A 21,450-nucleotide genomic window follows, 5' to 3' on the forward strand; every position below is an offset into this window, starting at 1 on the left:
TGAGTCAGCTGATCTGGGCTGTGCGGCGTGGCACAGCGAGTCTTTTATCGTGGCGTAGACGGGCCTTCAAAATCCGCGCCGATCAGTCGATCCCCATGTTTCAGGGCAGCCAAGCCATCGTCTCAGTGCGGCCTTGTCTACTCCGGGTGGGTTTTTACACCCCACCGATCCTCGCAGTATCCGAGCGCCCCGCAACCGGGCGTTACGCCAGGGGACCGCACGTGTGCCGTGGGTGCTTTGTTCTCTCGCGTGGCGTGCTGGAGGGTCTTGTTTTGGTAGGGTTGTTGCTTTGGTTTGCCGCTCACTAGGCCCGTTGCCGTGCGTGTATATTAGAGAAGATCAAAGAAAGAAGAACCGACGTGATTTGACGCGGGCTGGGAAGCCGATGTGGAGAGCGGACGACGGGCGGGCGAGCTGGGTGCGCGCACTCCCAGGTGAGTGGCTTCGCTGTAGCCCCGCTCAGAAGCCCTGAGGAGACAAGGTGAGGTCGTTGTTGGCCAGGACGGGACGGAGCCCCTTGCCGGCCGGAGAGGGCAGCAAGTGATGTGGGAGCTCAAGAAACCCAGGAGAACTCCCCGGCGAAGGGCTGAGTTGAGCAGCTGCGAATCAGGAAGATAAATCTGCCTCGTAACATCAGCCCAGAGCCGCACCCCATCCTGAGTGTGACAGTGATAGCACTCCCCCCACACACCCCCGCTAGCTGGGAAGTCCCCTCCCTGCGTGGTTTTGCCCTCCGGCAAATGACGTGGCTTGGATGCCCCCCCAGCCCCACCATCTCTAGGTCATATCTTCAGGCGACCGAGAGTGTCCAGCAGGACAGATGCCAGCCGGCCCCGTGCCTTGTGTGTGAGGGGGGTGGCTTTTCTCCAAAGCACCAGGAATCGGCCGTGCCCTGGCGCATGATGTTGGACTTGGTGGAACATTGGCTGGCGAGATGGAGTTGGGACTAGCATTAGCAGATGACACCAGGCATCAGAACTCCTGGGTTCTGTTCCCAGCTGTGGGAGGGGAGCGGAGTCTAGTGGTTAGAGCAGGGAGGGCTGGGAGCCAGGACTCCTAGGTTCTGTTCCCAGCTCTGGGAGGGGAGCAGAGTCTAGTGATTAGATCAGAGGGCTAGGAGTCAGTATTCCTAGGGTCTCACTCCAGCTCAGGGAGGGGAATGGAGTCTAGTGTTTAGATCGGGGTTCTCAAACTGGGCGTTGGGACCCCTCAGGGGGTGGCAAGGTTATTACATGGGGGGTTGCGAGCTGTCACTTTTAAATATATAAAAAAGTGTTTTTAATTTATTAGGGGGGGGTCACACTCAGAGGCTTGTCGTGTGAAAGGGGTCCCCAGTACAAAAGTTTGAGATCCACTGGTTTAGACTGAGGTTGCAGGAGGACAGTCCGGGAGTCAGGACTCCTGGGTTCTCTCCCTGGCCTTGGAGACCCACTTCAGGCTAGCGAAGCCGTGTGCAGCCCATCTCCAAAGTGGGACATTTCACCCCGGTCCTCCTCCCCCGCCCCCGGCTCCCCCTGCCTGTCGAGACGGCTCATCCCCAGCCTGGGGCCTGCCTGAGCGGGGGGCCCCCCCCCCATCGCCTCCTGGCACTGGGAGATTCCTGGGAATGCGGGTGGATTGTGCAACAGTCTGGCTGCAGAAGGTGCAGCAGAGGAAGTGTGCGGGCCGCTGGCTTCCCCCCACGCTTCCCCCAAACCGGAGCCAGACCCTCCTCCCGGGCCGCGGAGAGCAAGCGAGTGCCATTAGAAACCACTCCAGATCGAAGGCAGTCACGCTGGGGTTGGCTGCTGAGTTAAGGTCAACGGAGCCGATTCCCCCGAATGACAGGTCAGAGCAGAGGATCTGGACTCCCAGGAAAACAAATCAGAACTGTGGCTTCGTGCTCCTAAAAGTCAGGGGAAGTTAAACACGAGATTTCAAATGATTTCTGAACATGGTGGTTTAAAATAGAACATTCAGATACACGGCACAGAGCGCGCCAGCCCCAGACAGCTTACAGCTGGGTGGGAGGGGAAACTGAGGCAGGAGACCAGCCTTGTGGAAGGTCATCAACAGAGCAGCTGCGAATAGAGCCCAGGCGTCCTGGTGCTGCAGTGGGGGCCTGAACCTCTGGGCCCTGCTGCCTTTCTAGTGCTGAGGAAATTACCCGAGTGGAATAAGACTCCCGGCGCGAGGTGCCTGCTGGCTCCAGGTCTTGGGACATTCACGAGACTGTGAGAAGGCAGCAGCTGTGAAGCCCTGATACTCCACCCCAGGCCGGGCCTCCCAGAGCCAGGACAATGCCCATCCCCACCCCCTCCCATCCTCGGTCTCTCAGAGCCAGGGAAACGCCCATCCCGGCTCCTATCCTGGGCATTTCAGTGCTGGGAAATCCCCTTCCTCCATTCCCATCCTATCCTGGGCCTCTCAGAGCCGGGACAATCACCGTCCCCCCATCCCATCCCCGGCCTCTCAGAGCCAGGGAACCCCCCATCCCCCCATCCCATCCTGGCCATTTCAGAGCTGGGAAATTCCCCTCCCCCATTCCCATCCCTTCCTGGGCCTCTCAGAGCCGGGACAATCCCCATCCCCCCCTCCATCCCATCCCGGATCTCTTAGACCTGGGACAATCCCCATTCCATGCCCCCCCACCCCCAATCCCATCCCCAGCCTCTCAGAGCCAGGAAATCCCCATCTCTCTTCAGAGCCAGCATAACCCCTTTCGCCCCCTCCCCTCCGACCCAGGATATCTCAATCTCCCTGCCCCATCTGGGCTATCCCTGTCCCGCCCTCCCCCATAGAGCTGGGGTATCCCCTCCCCGGGGCTGTCTCGTTAGCGCCTTGTTGTTGTTATTGATCCTTGGACTTTCGCGGCTGATTCAGCAGGGATTTCCCGGCCTATCGGGGCAGTGTGCCAGTGATTCACACCCCGGAAACGTGGGATCCTGATGCAGAGCCAAATCGGAAGCCCTAACCCCGTCAGGGCTCTCTGTCCTTCCAGGGGTGCGGGCTCCCCTCCCGGCCTACTTTGACATGTTCCCCCCTTCACTGGTCCCCCTGAAAGATCACCCCCCGGGTGTCATCTACGCCCGTGCAAAGTGGTAGGTCCCAGTGCAGATCCCTGGGGGACCCCTCTATTTAGCTCTTTCCACTCGGAAAACTGACCGTTTATTCCCACCCTTTGTTTCCTGTCTTTTAACCAGTTACTGATCCAGGAGAGGACCTTTCCGCTTCTCCCATCTCAGCTTACTTTGCTCAAGAGCCTTTGCTGAGGGACCTTGTCAACGGCTTTCTGAAAATCTAAGTACGCTATATCCGCTGGATCCCCCTTGGTCCCCATGCTTGTTGACCCCCTCAAAGAATTCTAGTAGATTGGTGAGGCATGATTTCCCTTCACAAAAGCCATGTTGACTCTTCCCCAACAATCGTGTTCATCTCTGTGTCTGATAATTCTGCTTTTTACTATAGTTTCAACCAATTTGGCCGGTACGTGAAGTTAGGCTTATGGGTCTGTAATTGCCAGGAACTCCTCTGGAGCCTTTTTGAAAAACAGGCGTCATGTTAGCTAGCGTCCACTCATCCGGTACAAAGGCTGATTTCAGCGACAGGTTACATACCGCAGCTAGTCGTTGTGCAATTTCATATCTGAATTCCTTTAGAATTCTTGGGTGAATGCCCTCTGGTCCTGGTGATTTATTCCTGTTTCCTTTATCTATTTCTTCCAAACTCTCCTCTATTGACACTTCAATCTGGGACAGTTCCTCAGATGTGTCATCTGAGAAGAATGGCTCAGCTATGGGGATCTCCCCCACGTCTGCTACCTAACATAGAACAGCCCAGTGGCTGCTCCGAGATACGCCCAGTTGCCCACGGCCCCAAGGGGCTTTCCCAGAATCGAGGAATAGCTGGGGTGCAGCCAGCATAAACAGAGGCTGTGGAACATGCTGTTGGGGATTCCCGGGTAGCCAGTGAAACCAGGTTTCCTGGCCATGACCTGTCCTCACCCCTTGCTGTTATTCACCTCTGCTACATTTCTCCCCAGAGACAGCTGCACTGTAACACTGCCAGGATGGCTTCCTGAATATACGGGAGGCTAGATTCTGCCTTACTTATACCACAAATGAGTGAAGAAGCCAAATAACCCAGGCATCCTGTCTACCTGCCCACCTCCCACTCTAACCACTAGACTCCACTCCTCTCCCAGTGCCAGGTACAGAACCTGGGAGTCCCTGTGTTCCAACTAGGGTGACCAGATGTCCCAATTTTATAGGGACAGTCCCAATATTTGGGGCTTTGTTTTAGCTATTACCCCTGCCACACACACTCCCGTCCCGATTTTTCACACTTGCTCCCTGGTCATCCTAGTTCAGACCACCAGACCCCATTCCTCTCCCAGAGCTGGGGATAGAACCCAGGAGTCCTGGGATGATTGCGGTCACCGGCAGACCACACACTCCCCTTTCAGAGTCAAGAATAGAACCCAGGAGTCCTGCCTCACAAGCCTGTGCTCTAACCACTAGACCCCACTCCCCCACCCACAGCAGGAACTGGACCATGCTGCTCTTGGCTTAGGCCTGTTTGAAAGCAGACGGGCGAAAGCCCTGGAGAGAGACATAACATTGCAGTGACTGCAGAGGACGGTGTAGGTTTGCCCTGCCGGTTGGTTGAGGTTTGTCATTTCCTGAGGCTCGGGGGCCGACTCAGCTTTGCTGTCTCTCTGCAGAGGGGTGCGCCGGCACGCGAGCGGGCGCGTGGGAAACTTCCCGCTCGCTCGTTTGTTTGTTTCCCAAAAGCGTTGCATTGACGAGGCGCCTCGCTGCAAGAAAGGGGAACCCGGAGCAGCCGCTGCCGCGCTGAGTGTGCTGGGCGGCCTCCGGAACCTGCCCGTTTCCCGGGTGCTGACGCAGCCCCGATATATGGGGTGAGGGGCACCGTGAACAGTCCCTGGTGAGCAAACTGAGAACTGAAAGGCTGACGCAACTCGGGCCAGCGCACCTAGCCCCCAGGGTAGGGGGTAGGCTGGGGGTGTGGCCGGGACACACTGAGCTGTGACTGTTCTCTGCCCCCTAGGGTCCATAGGTGACGGATCGGGGGGCGTGACTGGCGTGCACTGAGTTGTGGCTATTCTCTGCCCCCCCCCAGTGTCCATTAGTAGGGAAGTGGTGGGCCGGGATGGGGAGTGTCACCAGATGCCTCTGCCAATGTTGCTTCTTGAGGGGTATTGACAACTGGGCGATTCGGTGCCCCAGCCTGGCCCCGCTCCCCAGCAGGGGTGTTCCTGTGTGTGAGAGGGGTCACATTAGCCCGAGGCCGGGACTTTTCCCCTATCGGCGAGGTGGAAGCAGGGGAGGCCCTTCCCGCTGTTGGGAAAATCACAGCGTTGGGCTAGTGTCCCAGATTGCCCAGAAATCACAACACTGCAAGTTACACGGGGCCTGATCTGTAGGGCGCAGGGCACGAGTTAGAGCAGCCCAAAGGCCACCCTGGTGTGCGTGTGAGCGGCCGGGGGCCCGGCTCGTACTACGGTGCCGCAGTAAACGTGAGTGCCCGGTGTCTCCTGCATGGCCGTGCTGCAGCAGCGAGCGTGCCAGCTCTCCAGGCCAGCCGCCCTGGGGCCTGCCAGCCTCAGAGCCAGCCGGAGCGGGTTGCGGCCTTTGGCTGGGGACGGAGAGGCAGCTTGAAAGGACGATGGGATGCGACCTCTGTTGGAAGCAATGAAAACTGCAGGTGCTGATGGGAAATTTGATTCCCCTGGCCCGGAAACCCTCCTGAATTTGTTCTTCAGCTCAACCAGGCCTCTAAGCTTGCCAGGCTCCCCCCCCAGGATGATGGGAACAAATCCTATCACCCAGATGAGCCTGATCTGGCTCCCAGCAGAGCCAAACAGCCCCCCCCTACCGCTGATGTTTACCAAGGGTGACCAAATTTACCTGGGGTGACCAGGTAGCAAATTGTTTTGGGGTGGGGGTGGTGGGGGGTGGTAATAGTTGCGTATATAAGACAAAGCCCCTAATGTCGGGATGTCTGGTCACCCTACATTGACCCCTTCTGGGGCCTGTTTCTCAGCCCCCCACTTCTTTCCCCCTCCTCCCGCCATCTGTTCATTCATTCCTCTCTCTCTCTCTTTCCTCCCTGGCTTCCCCCCCCCTTTGGTTTGGTCTTTTCCCACGCCCATCTATCCACCCCAACTCTCAGGGGTGGCTTTTTTTTTTAATAAGATGAGCTCATGGGAGGCGGGGCTACAAGAAGCCACGCCTCCCCGTGCGCCTATATAAGGAGCTGCTCGAGCGGTCGGTTTCTAGCTCAGCTCAGCTCAAGCCCTGGTGGGTTAAAGCAGGTCCCACCCGGGGGAAGACAGACAGACAGACAGACAGACTCGCTCACTCCTCTCTCTCCAGTTGCTCCTCGCTCATCTCCTGAGTCGCCATGAGCTCCATGGTGGATGTAAAAACCTTGTACGAGGTAAGAGGCGATCTCCCCTCCTGGGGGGGGGGGTGGGCTGAGTTTCCTGGGCTGGCCCGGCTCCCCTGAACTAGGCGAAGACTGACTTATGGGGGGCGATTTCTCCTGCCAAAACTCACAGCTGTGAACCCCCCCCCCCTAAAACTTTTTGTGGTCTGAGCCAGATGTGGTCTGAGCACAGCATCGCATCAAAAATCGGGGGGGGGGGGGCTAGAAAGGAGCCCTCCCGAAAAGATCTCCACTCTGTCTGCTCCCCCCCCCCACCCCACCTTTGGAAAAAGGGACCGAAAGTTGCTAACGCGGGTCTGAGCCGGAGTTGGGAACTTGGCTCGATTTGCTGCTTTGCGAGTTTTGGGGGGGACTCGCGATCCGGGGCTGATCGAGTGTCTGGCCGGCCGGGTCAATTTCCAAAAGCCTTTCGGGGACAGGGCCCGGACCCTAGCGGGGTCCACCGCCCCGACTGGGGGGGCGGGGGAGAAATTCCCAGCGGTCAGGAAAGGGTTAAAGTGCCCTGGAATGGCGTTCCTCCCCGCCGCCATACCGGGCGGCTGCTGCTGGGGGGGGGGGGGACTGGCCGCCCCCGGGCGTTATAGCAACTTTGGGGGCCGTGGGAACTTGGGGGGGTGCAGCTTAGGGGCTGTGTGGGGTTTTGAGCAGGGCTCCTCTCTGGGTGGGTGGAGGACCCCCTTGGTGCGGGGGGGGGGGGGGGGGGAAAGAGACGAGGGGAAAGGGCAGTTCCCCGTTTAGGTTTACACCAGGGTGGGGTCCCCACACCATGGCGATCTGTCCCCTCTTCAGCTCTGTCACTTCTCCTTCCCCACCACCCGTTGATTTCTCGGGGGCACCTCACCTTTTCCCCCTCCCGGTGCCCCGCAATCGCTTGTCGGCCCCCCCTACAGCAGGCTGGCAGAAGGTCCTTTGCTTTGGAACGGGGTGGGGGGGGGGGTCCGTGCCCGTAGAAAACCTTCCCCTTTCCGGGCCCAGCCCGAGGACTTTATAAATAACCCTGGGCCCTGTGCCAACCCTGGGCCTGTGAGTCACCACCCGAAGAGCCGGCGCTGGGGAGAGCCAGATGCCGAGTTTGCTGTAGGCAAAGTGGCCGTGCCGGAGAGGGTGTCGGAGCCAGGCATTAACCCCCCCGCTTTTTCCTCTCTCCCCGCCCTACAGAACCTCCTGAACCTGAATCTGAGCGAGGGGCGAGATGCTTCGGCCGGCTCTGAGCCCCTGGGGGGCGGCGGCGACTCCCACGTCTGGCCCCTGCGCACGGTCTGGAGCCCCAGCACGGAGCAGACGCGCTCCCTGCCCGAGCCGGCGGCCCCACGCCCTTCGTTCCGCACCGACCGCTCCCTCAGCCTGATTGAGGGCCGGGCCCTGCCACCCCCTCCTCCTGGCTTCCCCCCGCTGCAGCCCCCGCCGTCCCCCGCCCTCTCGGCCCGCTACAAGACGGAGCTGTGCCGCACCTACAGTGAGACGGGCCGCTGCCGGTACGGCACCAAGTGCCAGTTCGCCCACGGGGCCGGGGAGCTGCGGAGCCTGAGCCGTCACCCCAAGTACAAGACGGAGCTGTGCCACAAATTCTACCTCCACGGCGAATGCCCCTACGGCTCCCGCTGCCACTTTGTCCACTACCCGGAAGAGCGGGGGCTGGCCGCCTCCCCGCAGCTTCTGCGCCAGAGCCTCAGCTACACCGGGGTGCCTGCTGCCCGCCAGGGCTCCCCGCCGCCTGGCATCTCCGACCCGGCCTCTTTCACCCGGGCGCCCTCCATCTCCCCGCCTCCCGCCAGCGATCTCCTCTCACCGCCCTTCGCCCGCCTCAACTCGGAGCCCGTCCCTCGCATGGCCACCCTGGGAGAAGCCCTGGCCTCTTCCGCCCCCAGTGGGCGCTGCACCTGCCGCTGTGGTGGCAACGGCAGGCTGGGCACCTTCGAGAGCCCCCGGGACTACTACGCTGCCGCCCCGGGCATGCCCGTCGCCTCCGGCCTCCCCAGGACCCCTTCCTCCAACTCGCTTTCCGACCAGGATTGCTACAGCAGCTCGGGCAGCCTCAGTGGCTCCGAATCGCCCGTCTTCGAGATGCTGCCCACCAGCGGGACCTGGAGTGGCACCCGCCGCCTGCCCATTTTCAACCGCATCTCCGTGTCGGAGAGCGGGGAGGTTTTGGAATAGGAACCTGGCCAAGGGAGGGAATCTAATGGGGTGGAGAAAGGGGGAGGGGTTGCAATCGATTCCTTGGAGCAAAGGGCGACCCGCTGGTCCTGCTTCCAAGAGCCCTCCAGACACTGCCCCATGGCCCCTCCAGCTGCTGGTTCAGATGTTTGGGGAGGGGACAGCAGCTCCCCAGCCAGATGTTGGCAGGAGCTGCTCCTGTCTGGGGGGTGGAAGGGGATTGGGGTGACCTCCCCTGGTGTGGGACATGAGCTCCCCACAGTGGGGGAGGGAAGGGGGGGGACATGCATCCAGATGTGCACAAAGCAGATGCCAGCTGGGGAAGCCAAGCTCCCTGCCTGGCCAGATGTAGCCACGCCTTTTTAAGTAACTTGCTCCCGCTACCTGTGCTTGTGGCATGACTAGCAGGGGCCGCTGCCCCCTCGGTATAGGGCTCATCACCCCCGCCTGCCTCCACCCGCTCGTCCTAAAGTGCCAGATGACACCGCCAAAGTGCCTTGCCCAACGCCCGCCGTCCGGGAGTGCTCACCTGCTTCAAGTCAAGGACTGCTGGTCTCCGCGCCTCCCCCATGTCAGACTTTCCACCGGACTCACCTATGTTACAGAGGGTGAGGGGCAAAGCCCCGTGGGGCCGGCGTGCAGCCCTGAAAATGGACTAACTTGGAGCTGTGGGATGGGGAGGGTGCAGTTTTATGCCCCATATGTAGCAGTTTTTTTTGGGGTGGACCACATCAGCATATAGGGGTGTCTGGGGTGGGATAAATTTGGCTCTAATGGTGCTGCTTTCCTCCTCCGCCTTTACCCTTATTTCATGCTGTGAATATTTCAGGAAGGGGTCCCTGAATTGTTTGTGGGGGGAGGGGTAGAGGGTGACGGTCCTCCTGCTTAGCCCCCTTTCACAAGGAGCTGGCTCGATACTGGAGTACGTCCCCTAGCGTTAGTATGCGAGAATGGAGTAACTCTGTTCACTTCAGTTGGTGGTTTTCAAACTTTATTTTATTTTTTTTATTTGTGGACCCCTAAAATATTATGGCTGGAGGTGTAGATCCCTTTGGAATTCTTTGACATGGTCTGCAGCCCCCTAGGGGTCGGTGGACCACAGGTTGAAAACGACTGGACTTAATGGGTGTGAAACAGCTCTCGCTTTAAGTTGGCGGAGGGGTGTATTTATCGCCAAAGACGGTAGCATTACTGCAGTATTTATGGCAATTCCACTGGCTCGACAACCCAGCTGCAAAAGGAAGGGTGAAACTGACGCGGGAAGGAATTATCCAGAGTAGGGAAGCTCCAGTGTCTAAAAGGGGAGATGAGGCAATCTGAGCCGGCAATATCTCTGGGCGGAGCAGGAAGGCAGCAGTGACGTGATCGGGCAGTTTGCGAGGAAGATGTGGTGTGTCGTCCCCGTCCCCCTCAGAATCCAAAGAAGGTCATGGGGAGGGAGGGGTCTTTGTCCGTTTCTCTCCCTTCCCAGTTTGAATGCGGTGGCTAAGCTCGGTCAACATGACAGCAAGGTTGACCTTGATTTCCGGGGAGTTGGTGTCCAAAGCCATAGTGTTAAACCGGTCAGCCCTTGCCATGTAGCAAGAACTCTGTGAAGGGGTGGCGAGGGGGGAGACACTGAGTGTGCATTGCCTGCCTCCTTGCACAAAGCCGAGGTTGTGAAGTGCTCCTCGCTCCAGCCCACGGGATAAAAACGTGCTTTTTCTTGTAGAGGCAAGCTAAGGTTCTGCTCTGATCACATGACTCCCAAAGCTTGGGCTTTCAGAACCGCACTAAACATCACACGGCTTTGGCAACACTGGTAGCGAGCTCCAAATCCCGCTGTGGCAGCGTGTGATGCCCTCTTGGCAGCTCAGAGGCCTAGTGAGATCTTTCATGTTCTGTTTTCTGTGCTAACAATTCCCCTGCTTTTTAACTGTTGCTCTTGGAAACAGAAAACAAACAAGCTGATGTTTACCTTTCTAATGATAGACCAGAAACCAAAATTATTTATGGAACCTTATTTATTCAAGACAGAATTTTATATTATATTTATCTTTTTTGTAATATTCTGAATAATATATTATATTTTTCCGTGTTATTAAGAAGTTAATTGGAGAAAAACAATCCAGCCAGATGTAACCGGGAAGCAATATGTTTATAAGTGACAAATGCTTTTTTAATCATCTTTGTGGTGTTTTATTACTGAATCTTGAGGATTTAAAAAAAAAATGGTGGAAATAAAACCAAGAAAGCCATGAGATCGGACATGTTTGGTGTTTTTGGTGGTGGTGGTGTGTGGTGTGTGTGTGTGTGTGTGTTTTTTGTGATGGGCCTGCAGCCTGGGCCCTGTGAGATGGCTCAGTGTACCCCCACTGCAAGTCCCTCCTCATCTCATCTGAAGAATATAGACCAAAACATGCACAATGGGGCTGAAATTCCATTAAGATGCCTAACACATGATGTCCCATATCTTTCCCCCTACCTGCTGTCTGAGTATCTCCCAAAACATGGGGTTTTTAATAAGAATGGGTGGGGAGGGGAAATCTTCAAAGGCCTAACTGCACAGAGGCTGAAGGGAAGATGGGCTCTGCCCCAAACCGCTTCCAACCTCAACCCACACAAGATAGAGAGGGGGAAACTGAGGCATGGCTCAATAGAGGAAGCATGGCCCAGGGGTTAGGGGACAACCAGTGGGAGTTAGGTGCCTAGATCCCGTTGAGGAGCTGGGTGTCAGGACCTCAGTCCTCTAGTCTGGAGGGAGCGTTCTAGCTTCCATAAATAAGCTTTGGAAGAACAATCACCCATGTAGCCCCATTGTTCTAGTAAGGGAGTTATCTTCCCAGCTGCACGGGGGGATCCAGAAAGCACTTCCTCATTTTACAGGTGGGATTTGCTGCTCCGGGCTGGCTAGGTTAAAGCTAGCACAGGTATGGCTGCTGCCATCTTCCCCCTGAGAAGCTTGATCAGTTTAGATTTGTCTCGGGCCTGCCGTGAATGGTGGCACCTCCCCAGGTGATAAGCCCAGTCCAGATGCATGTTTCCTCCCCCCCTCTTCACCGACTGCTCTCGTCAGGGCTGACGTTAACAGGGCGCGGCCGGTCCCTGCCAAGGACACATCAGCAAAGCTCTTGGCACAAGGCCCTGTCCCCTCCCAGACTGGAGCAACCGGCCTGGTGAGTTTGGTAAACAAGCCGGCTTGGGAAACCCAACCGCACCCTCCAGCACCCAGCCGAGCAAGGCCCAGGCTGAGCCGACGGGGAGTGCTGGGTGGTTGGGCCTGTGTGAGAAACCACCCAAGGTGGGGCCCTGAACACTGTGGCACCAGGAGGTCGATTCCCTCATGATCGGTTTCATCCCATGGGCCCCCCGTGCCAAACTTCACCTGCCCTAGCGGGTGCTTGATACATCCGGGCAGAGGCAGCGCTGGGAGACTGGTACATGTTAAGGCCAGAAGGGAACACCCAGATCATCTGCTTTGATCTCCCCACAAGGCACAGAGCGCTGCCCTCATGGTATCAATGGGAAGCAGAGGTGTTCAGGAAGCACCGAGAGGCCTTGGCTGAGATCCAGGTCCCATTTTGCCGGGCGCTGCACAGACCCAGACCAAGATCAGGGCCCATCGTGCCAGGCGCTGCACAGACTCTGATCACGATTGGCTAGAGTAGGGGGTGGCTTTGCGTTGGAATCCCCCACCGCAGCCCGGCTGGAGGGATTCTCCCTAGAAAGGGGGCTGGGTTCTCATGGCGGCTGCATTGCTCCCGCTCAGTTGGGGGGTCAGCCGACCGCCGGGATCTCGCTCTTGGTAGGGCCTGCCGAAGCTTCTGGGAGCGTGGCTGCCTTCCATTCCGCTGGCTTTGGGTTTGGTTTGTTCTTTGTGGTGTTGGTCGCCGAGGGCCAAGGAGGGTTCTCCATGGGGTTCATTGCAGCTAGATTCCTTTGACCCGCAAGCCGGGGGCTGCTGCACTGTGGCGGGTGTGTTGCTGCGTGTAAGGGAGGCTATTGCCTGTGCGACTATAAAAATCTGCCTCTCGAATGGGTAAATCTACGGGGATGTTTCCTGGCTCAGGAGCAGTTGGTTTCGGCTGGCACAGGAGCGACTCTGGAGCGTTGAGTTCCTGTTTTTTCCCTTGTCTACTCCTGCAGTTGAAGTCGTTTTTTCCAATGCCCCCCTGCCCTGCCCTGGCAACTTCCTTCACAATGACCTATCTCTAAGGCATGTCCTGGAGGCTTAGGAGCAGAGACAGGCCCTAGAGATGGGGTGATCAGCCAGAGGAGCTGGATCGAGCCAGCGCTGTTTGTAAACAGACTCCAGCGCGGGCTCGGTGGGTCCTCTGAGCCGGTGGAGTCCGAGGGAGGTGACGCGGACGATGCTGGTGTCTCTGACTCCTTGCTCCTTCCTGATGTTCCAGCACGTCAGGAGACGTGCGACGTCGCGGGTCGCGCTAAAGGGACACGGGGAGTCGAGGCTGAGGCCTAATTCCCTGCCTTCCAGCGCTCTGTTCATCCCTCTGCCCTTGTCCTGAGAGAGCTCGGCTGATCACCCAGCTGCCGACTTTCATTTTCCTGGGTGGGTGCTCCGCCCCTTTTCCCCAAGGCTCCGCCTCTTTCCGCCTTCCACTCCGCCCCCTGCTTCCAATGCCCCACTCCCGCTCCCAGCACCTCCCACCCGCTGCCGCACAGCTGATGGCTTTCCCCCCTCCCATGGGTGCTCCAGCCCCGGAGCACCCGCGGAGTCGTCAGCGCCTATGGCTGATCGTGGGAAGCGTCGTCGAGCCGGGTGAGGAAGCACATGGGGTGTGGCCAAGATATACAGGCCTCCCCCGGGGCCCGTTTTGTTCGAAGCACTGCCGCGCGCCATTGTGTCTCCCTGCTCCTTGGCCCTCTCCGTCTAGCCTCGAAGGCCTCTTGAAATATTAACAGAGGCCGTGGTGGTCATAAAAGGGCACAACTCTTGGACGTTCTCCGCCCAGAACGGGCTGATCTCGTCCTTCTGCAGGAGAGGCGCTCAGACCCCGCTAAGCCGGGGGGCTGGCTGACGTCATGGGAAGGGGACGCTGTCTTGGGTCATGGCCCCGATGTCGGCTGGAGAAGCGGTTCTCTTTTCCCGGCGTGCAGGGGCATGGATCCTCTCTGTGCAGGAGACGGCCCGGGGCCGGCTCCTCCGGGCAGAGACCACGAAGGCCAGTGTGAACGTGTTTGTTCGCTCTTCTGTGTCCCACTTGTTTGTCTGAGCATCATCGGGGCTCTGCCCGTGTCTCTCCCTCTCCCTGCCAGTGCGTCCCACTGGTGCTTTCATACTAAACCGTTACAGGATGTGAATTTCACCCAGACAGGTCCAAATCCGCATACCCAGCCTGCCATCAGGCCCTAGAACCAAGGCTCTTAGACCTTCCCGGAGAAGTCCCAGCTCCTGAAGTGCTTGTTGGAAGAGATGGTGCCAGGATCCCTGGCCCGGTTTTCTCCACTGTGTGAAACCGACGCTCCCACAAGGTTCTTTTTCGGGTTGGAGCCAAAGCCCACGGCCCATCGGCAGATTTTTTTTTTGCCTCTGGCTGGCGGCTGACCCGGCTGAGATCCAGAAAGCAGCTGTTCCCTTGTGCAGCACTCTGTCCCCGCAGCCTGGGTTGTGCTGGCACGGGGGGGAGCTGTACCTGTCTGACTGGTGAGGAATTAGCGATGCCTAGATGCCCCACTGGCACAGCATCCAGTGGCTCTCTGATGCAGTCCAGCAGCTTTCTAAAGGCCAGGCCCCAGGTACTGAATTTAGGGTGACCAGACAGCAAATGTGAAAAATTGGGACAGGGAGTTGAGGGGTAATAGAAGCCTATATAAGAAAAAGACCCAAAAATCGGGACTGTCCCTATAAAATCAGGACATCTGGTCACCCTAACTGAATTCTACAAGCCTCTGGCATCTTATCGGTCCGGATTTTTTTCTAGCCGTGCTGTCTCCAGGAGAAAAGAGCTGCGCTCCGTTTCCTCAGGGCAGCGATCACCCTGCCGTACAAAAAGGGAGCATCTCTGTGACTCACAACAAGGAAGACCCCTCTCTCTCTCTCTCTTCTGTTCTGATGATAAGGTTTTACCCAGGGACTCCGTTGGCTGAACTCGATGCACCCCGATCCAACACATTGCATTGCTAACCTCTGCCTGTCTGATCATTTATTTTTAACTGGTGATGTCTTAACCATGAGCAAAGGCTGTCCTCTGGAGGTGGAGCTTGTTTCAAAGGGCCAGCAGAAGGCCTGTGATACACTGACCCATCATTGTCCTCTGCAAACGTTAGAAGCTGTCGGGATCAGGCCAGCGTTCTCGTCCTATAATTCTTTATTGGACCATAACGGTTTGAGTGGCTTAAAGATTAACGGGGGTCTTAGCCGCTGCTTCCCAGTTCGCAGAGGCATTGGTCAGTGGGGTCCTCTGTCTGGGATGCTGCATGGTCTTCATTTGGAGCCATTCCTGCACCTTTCAGAAGCCGTCTGTCTGGCTTTCCCATGCCGGATGGGGTTGCCAGTTTTGGTTGCACGTATTCCTGGAGGTTTCAGCCCAGGACATAATCTGCAATTGAAGATTAATTTTGAATTCCTGGAGACGCCAGGACAATCCTGGAGGGTTGGCCACCCTATGCAAGGCGGCCTGCAGAAATGGTGCTGCCTCCTCCCTGGATTCTCCTCTCAGGGACACGTTTGGTTTGCCAACCATCTTGTGGCCTCAGAGTCGGGGCACCGGCTAGTGTGGCTGGACCCTCTCCCGGGCCTTTTGCACCGGATTCAGAGGGATATTAACTGTTTTTTTTTAATAGTTACTGCCACCATTCCAGTTCAGTGGGCTGCTGAGTATTTGCAGGCAGTTTTTATAAGGAGTTGTTCTTCTAGGAGGCATCCCTTTGTCCCCCTCACTAGCTAGCTCCTCCCTGTCTGTGGACGAGATCCTTGTGCAACCAGGCAGACTGTTTTCCTGGAAGGGCTTGGTGAATGTTCCTTTTGCACCCGTGACCAAGAAGCAGGTCTACAGCATGTGGGGCAGTTTGCCACCCTCTCTGATCACCCTGATACAGGCTGGAGGGTGCCCCTGGGTGACTCTCTGTCCGCAGCTCAGGCAATGTACAAACCTCCTGCTCGCCGGTGACTTGCAATGGAGGGGCCTGCATAACATGGCAGCAACTTATCGCTGCATGCACCCTCTCACCCCGGAGGTGTCTGCGCCGGGTTCCCTTTCTAGCCGGCTTTCGACACCTACGTTGCTCAGGCCTGATTCCTCTTTTTGTTTATTGCAGAAGCTTTTCAGCCCTTCACAGATTGAGATACAGAGCTCGCATCTGGCCATTTTCCTGCCTGGTTTCCTTTTTGCTGGGTCAGGCAAAACTAGCCATTTAGAAATCTCACCAGACCAGCCCGGCCTCGGGGTACAGTGATGGGGTGTGCCAGGCCTGGTTGTGGGTCGATTACCCCTTTTATAAATGGACTTGTAACCTGGACACTTTTTGGTGCGTTAACAATTGTTCAGGTGAACTTTGATGTTAGTGATCCATGTTTTATGTTCAGTTAAGCCATATTGTGCTTTATTTTACTCCTATCTTTTGGGGGTATATTGTATATAGTGTAATTTTAGAGCATTTTTAATCGTTTTTAATGTGATTTTTATGGGACTAACGGTGGTTTTCGTGTCATCTCTCTCTCTCGTCCCAGCCTCTCTTGCAAACAGGGAACGTCTGATCCGCTATCACAGGCCTGAACTCTCGGCCTGTTCCCGAGCACGGGGCAGTGCAGGGCAATTTGGTTCAGAGCAGTGTGAGCCGCTCGGTCAGAGGGTAAAGTTTGGGGAAGGAAATCAAAGTACAGGGACGCCCTCTGCTCCTGCCTCACTCGCATGCATTGCACACGCTCCCACCACGTTAATACCGCGTGCCACTCTTTGCCTTGCAGCCATCCACCATCCCAGCACATCTATCTATCTAATCTATCTATCTATCCCCGTACACCTCATCTATCTAATCTCTCTTTTTTTCTCTCTCTATCCCCATACACCTCCTCTATCGATCTATCTCTAAACACACTCATCTTTCTTTCTTTCTTTCTTTCTTTCTTTCTTTCTTTCTTTCTTTCTTTCTTTCTTTCTGTCAGGCAGCAGGTTTAAAACAAATAAAAGGAAGTATTTATTCACACAACGCACAGTCAGCCTGTGGAACTCCTTGCCAGAGGATGTTGTGAAGGCCAAGACCATAACAGGGGTCAAAAAAGAACTAAATTCATGGAGGACGGGTCCATCAATGGCTATTAGCCAGGCTGGGCAGGGATGGTGTCCCCAGCCTCTGTTTGCCAGAAGCTGGGAATGAGCGATGGGGGATGGATCACTTGATGATTCTCTGCTCTGTTCATTCCCTCTGGGGCACCTGGCACTGGCCACTGTCAGAAAACAGGATCCTGGCTAGATGGACCTTTGGTCTGACCCAGTAGGGCCGTTCTTATGTTCCCTCTTGCCCCACGTCTCTCTCCCTCTCTCTCCTTCCATGGTGCCAAAGTGAAGTTACTCAGGGGTACCTCAGCCCCCCAGCACTGGGGGAGGCTCAGAAATTCTGGGGATTTGGGCCCAAGCGGCACCCCCAAAGTCCAGCCCTTTGGGATGGAGCAAGAAGCTGCACAGAGGAGACCTTGGAGTTCTTTGCCAGTGACGTGTTCGAGTGGCAAATTTCACCTCCCGAGTGACAAGGCTAACATGCCCGCAGATCCAGTGGTTCTGGGCCACTCTCTTACCTGGCTGGTGAGTTTAACTCTTACTGGGGTGTTTACTTAGGAGTTAAACTCACCTGCCGTCCGGTCATGTTGAGACGCAGCCAGCTGCAGATGTCTCCAGCCCTGCAGGAACGGCCAGACGGGCTGTGTCAATGGCAGAGGGCCTGTCGTGATGTGGCCATGGTGTGAGTGTTGAAGGATGTGAGATATGGGGCTGTCGGATGGGATGCTTCCCAGACCAGCTGGCAGGGTCCCTGTGGGAATATTGTTTGGAAGACCGTGCTTGAACTGTGCGGGAGCTTTGGAGGTAATAGAACCCAGGAGTTCTGGCTCCCAGCACCTCTCCCCCCCTCCACCACCCTGCTCTAACCACTAGCCCCCACTCCCACAGCAGAGATAGAACCCAGGAGTCCTGGCTCCCAGCTCCCCCACCCTCTAACCACTAGACCCCACTTCCCTCCCAGAGCTGGGATCAGAACCCAGGAGTCCCGACTCCCAGCCCCCCTGCTCTAACACCCAGACCCTACTCCCCTCCTGGAGCTGGGAACAGAATCCAGGTCTCCTGGCTCCTAGGCCCCTTCAACCCCCTCTGCTCTAACCACTAGCCCCCACTCCCCTCCCAGCATCAGCAGTGGAACCCAGGTGCCCTGACTGCCTGTGGGGCTCGTGTTTACCACCTGCCAACTTTTTCCAGGCCGGAGAAAGTGACGTGACCCTGTGCAAGTCCCCTGTGCAGAGACGTCTGCTGCACCCCCCCCATACAACCCCCCCCCCTTGCGAGCGGCCTCCCTAGCTTCCCCTGTGCAATGGAAAGGGGAAGTGGCCCCCAGCTCTCTCTGCAGCAGCTTGTCACATTCAGTTCCTGTGATGGCGCAACTGCAGAGGCCGGGCCAGGGCCAGGGCTGCGGGTAGGGGGACGGCTTCCGCTTTCCTCCTCTAGGGAGGGGAACTGGGCTTGTCAGCGGACGGTAGGGGTGGGGGGTTGGGGTGTGAGAGCTGCCTTGGCAAGGGAAGGAGACTGGCTGAGCTGCCGGCCTGTTTCATGCCAGCCCCACGGCACAGCTGGGGAGTGGGGCGGGGGGAGGCGCTCCTTGCTAGGGGACAATCTGCGGTGGGAAACGGCGGTGCCTGGCCTGGCCTGGCCAGGGGGACGGGACACAGGGACCGGCTGGGCGTGCGGGACACACAGAGACCGGCTGGGCCTCATGGGGACGGGACACAGGGACCAGCTGGGCTGGGCCAGCGGGGGACACAGGGACCAGCTGGGCCTCATGGGGAAGGGACACAGGGACCGGCTGGGCTGGGCCAGCGGGGGACACAGGGACCGGCTGGGCCTCAGGGGGACGGGACACAGGGACCGGCTGGGCTGGGCCAGCGGGGGACACAGGGACCGGCTGGGCCTCATGGGGAAGGGACACAGGGACCGGCTGGGCTGGGCCAGCGGGGGACACAGGGACCGGCTGGCCTGGGGGAGACGGGACACAGGGACCAGCTGGGCTGGGCCAGCGGGGGACACAGGGACCGGCTGGCCTGGGGGAGACGGGACACAGGGACCGGCTGGGCTGGGCCAGTGGGGGACACAGGGACCGGCTGGGCCTGGGGGAGACGGGACACAGGGACCGGCTGGCCTGGGCCAGTGGGGGACACAGGGACCGGCTGGGCCTGGGGGAAATGGGACACAGGGACCGGCTGGGCCAGGGGGACACACAGAGACCGGCTGGGCTGGGCCAGCGGGGGACACAGGGACTGGCTGGCCTGGGGGAGACGGGACACAGGGACCGGCTGGCCTGGGGGAGATGGGACACAGGGACTGGCTGGGCCTCAGGGGGACGGGACACAGGGACCGGCTGGGCTGGGCCAGTGGGGGACATAGGGACCAGCTGGCCTGGGGAAGACGGGACACAGGGACCGGCTGGGCTGGGCCAGCGGGGGACACAGGGACCAGCTGGCCTGGGGGAAATGGGACACAGGGACCGGCTGGGCCTCAGGGGGACGGGACACAGGGACCGGCTGGGCCAGGCCAGGGGGACACAGGGACCGGCTGGCCTGGGGGAAATGGGACACAGGGACCGGCTAGGCCTCAGGGGGATGGGACACAGGGACCGGCTGGGCCAGGCCAGGGGGACACAGGGACCGGCTGGGCCTCATGGGGAAGGGACACAGGGACCGGCTGGGCTGGGCCAGCGGGGGACACAGGGACCGGCTGGCCTGGGGGAGACGGGACACAGGGACCAGCTGGGCTGGGCCAGCGGGGGACACAGGGACCGGCTGGCCTGGGGGAGACGGGACACAGGGACCGGCTGGGCTGGGCCAGTGGGGGACACAGGGACCGGCTGGGCCTGGGGGAGACGGGACACAGGGACCAGCTGGGCCCGGGGCAGGGGCGGGACACAGAGACCAGCTGGGCCAGGGGGACACACTGAAACTGTCTGGGCCTCAGGGGGATGGGACACAGAGACCGGCTGGGCCAGAGGCAGGGGGACGCAGAGACCGGCTGGGCCTGGGGGGGACGAGACGCAGAGACCGGCTGGGCTAGAGGCAGGGGGACACAGAGACCGGCTAGGCCTGGGGGGGATGAGACGCAGAGACCGGCTGGGCTAGAGGCAGGGGGACACAGAGACCGGCTGGGCCTGGGGGAGATGGGACGCAGAGACCGGCTGGGCCAGAGGCAGGGGGACTGAGAGACCGGCTGGGCCTGGGGGAGATGAGACGCAGAGACCGGCTGGGCCAGAGGCAGGGGGACGCAGAGACCGGCTGGGCCTGGGGGAGATGAGACGCAGAGACCGGCTGGGCCTGGGGGAGATGGGACAAAGGGACCGGCTGGGCTGGGCCAGGGGGACACAGGGACCGGCTAGGCCTGGGGGAAACAGGACTCAGGGACTGGCTGGGCCTCAGGGACGGGACGAAGGGATCATCTGGGCCAGGGGGACACACAGAGACCGTCTGGGCCTCAGGGGGACGGGACACAGGGACCAGCTGGGCTGGGTCAGGGGGGGACACAGGGACCAGCTGGCCTGCGGGAGACGGGACACAGGGACCGGCTGGGCCGGGCCAGGGGGACACAGGGACCGGCTGGCCTGGGGAAAATGGGACACAGGGACCGGCTAGGCCTCAGGGGGACACAGGGACCAGCTGGGCCCGGGGCAGGGGCGGGACACAGAGACCAGCTGGGCCAGGGGGACACACTGAGACTGTCTGGGCCTCAGGGGGACGGGACACAGAGACCGGCTGGGCCAGAGGCAGGGGGACGCAGAGACCGGCTGGGCCTGGGGGGGATGAGATGCAGAGACCGGCTGGGCCAGAGGCAGGGGGACACAGAGACCAGCTGGGCCTGGGGGGGATGAGACGCAGAGACCGGCTGGGCCAGAGGCAGGGGGACACAGAGACCGGCTGGGCTGGGCCAGGGGGACACAGAGACCGGCTGGGCCAGAGGCAGGGGGACGCAGAGACCGGCTGGGCCAGAGGCAGGGGGACGCAGAGACCGGCTGGGCCTGGGGGAGATGAGACGCAGAGACCGGCTGGGCTTGGGGGAGATGGGACACAGAGACCGGCTGGGCCAGAGGCAGGGGGACGCAGAGACCGGCTGGGCTAGAGGCAGGGGGACACAGGGACCGGCTGGGCTAGAGGCAGGGGGACGCAGAGACCGGCTGGGCCTGGGGGAGATGGGACACAGGGACCGGCTGGGCCGGGGGGACACACTGAGACCGGCTGGGCTTGGGGACAACGTCGAGTCTAGCTAGCCAGGCGTGTGTCGGGGGGGGACTCCCAGCCATCCCCTGGACCCTCTCCGGTTCAGGGCCCTTGTCCCACGTCAGCCTAGCTGCAGGACTCTCCTTTGCAGCATAGAAGAAGGCTGAGCCTTCTGGGGGTGCCTTTCCCCCCACCCTGCTCCTGCGCCTATACTGCCTCCTTCTCTCACCCTGGATGCTGCTCAGCGCCATCGCCCACCTCCATGGGGCGCCTCTAGTTCGCCAGGTCGAACCCCATTGGGTGAGACGAGTCTAGCTGGGCTCAGCTTGGCTCCGAGTGTCCCTGCCACACACAGGGGGAAAAAACTCAGTTAGGGATCCCCAAGCCGAGGCGCAAATGGGCCACGGTCACTGCCCTCCCCTCTCCTAGCTACTTCCACC

General features: G+C 59.2%; 1 protein-coding gene across 1 annotated transcript; it reads left to right on the plus strand.

Moving 5' to 3' along the window:
- Positions 1 to 6,258: 6,258 nt before the first annotated feature.
- On the plus strand, positions 6,259 to 10,844 carry ZFP36 (ZFP36 ring finger protein). The gene is made up of 2 exons (XM_039511069.1): positions 6,259 to 6,441; positions 7,609 to 10,844. Exons 1-2 carry the CDS (start codon positions 6,406 to 6,408, stop codon positions 8,605 to 8,607), a joined length of 1,035 nt encoding a protein of 344 aa, XP_039367003.1. The 5' UTR covers positions 6,259 to 6,405; the 3' UTR covers positions 8,608 to 10,844.
- The last annotated feature ends 10,606 nt before the right edge of the window (positions 10,845 to 21,450 follow it).

The sequence above is a fragment of the Mauremys reevesii genome, linkage group 22, assembly GCF_016161935.1.
Source record: "Mauremys reevesii isolate NIE-2019 linkage group 22, ASM1616193v1, whole genome shotgun sequence".
In the NCBI taxonomy this organism is placed as follows: domain Eukaryota; kingdom Metazoa; phylum Chordata; order Testudines; family Geoemydidae; genus Mauremys; species Mauremys reevesii.

Excerpts from the sequence above, each read along its gene's own strand:
- ZFP36 (XM_039511069.1), top strand. The coding sequence starts at position 6,406 with ATGAGCTCCATGGTGGATGTAAAAACCTTGTACGAG. Across the intron at positions 6,442-7,608 it reads ATGTAAAAACCTTGTACGAG|AACCTCCTGAACCTGAATCT; the intron begins GTAAGAGGCGAT and ends CCCGCCCTACAG.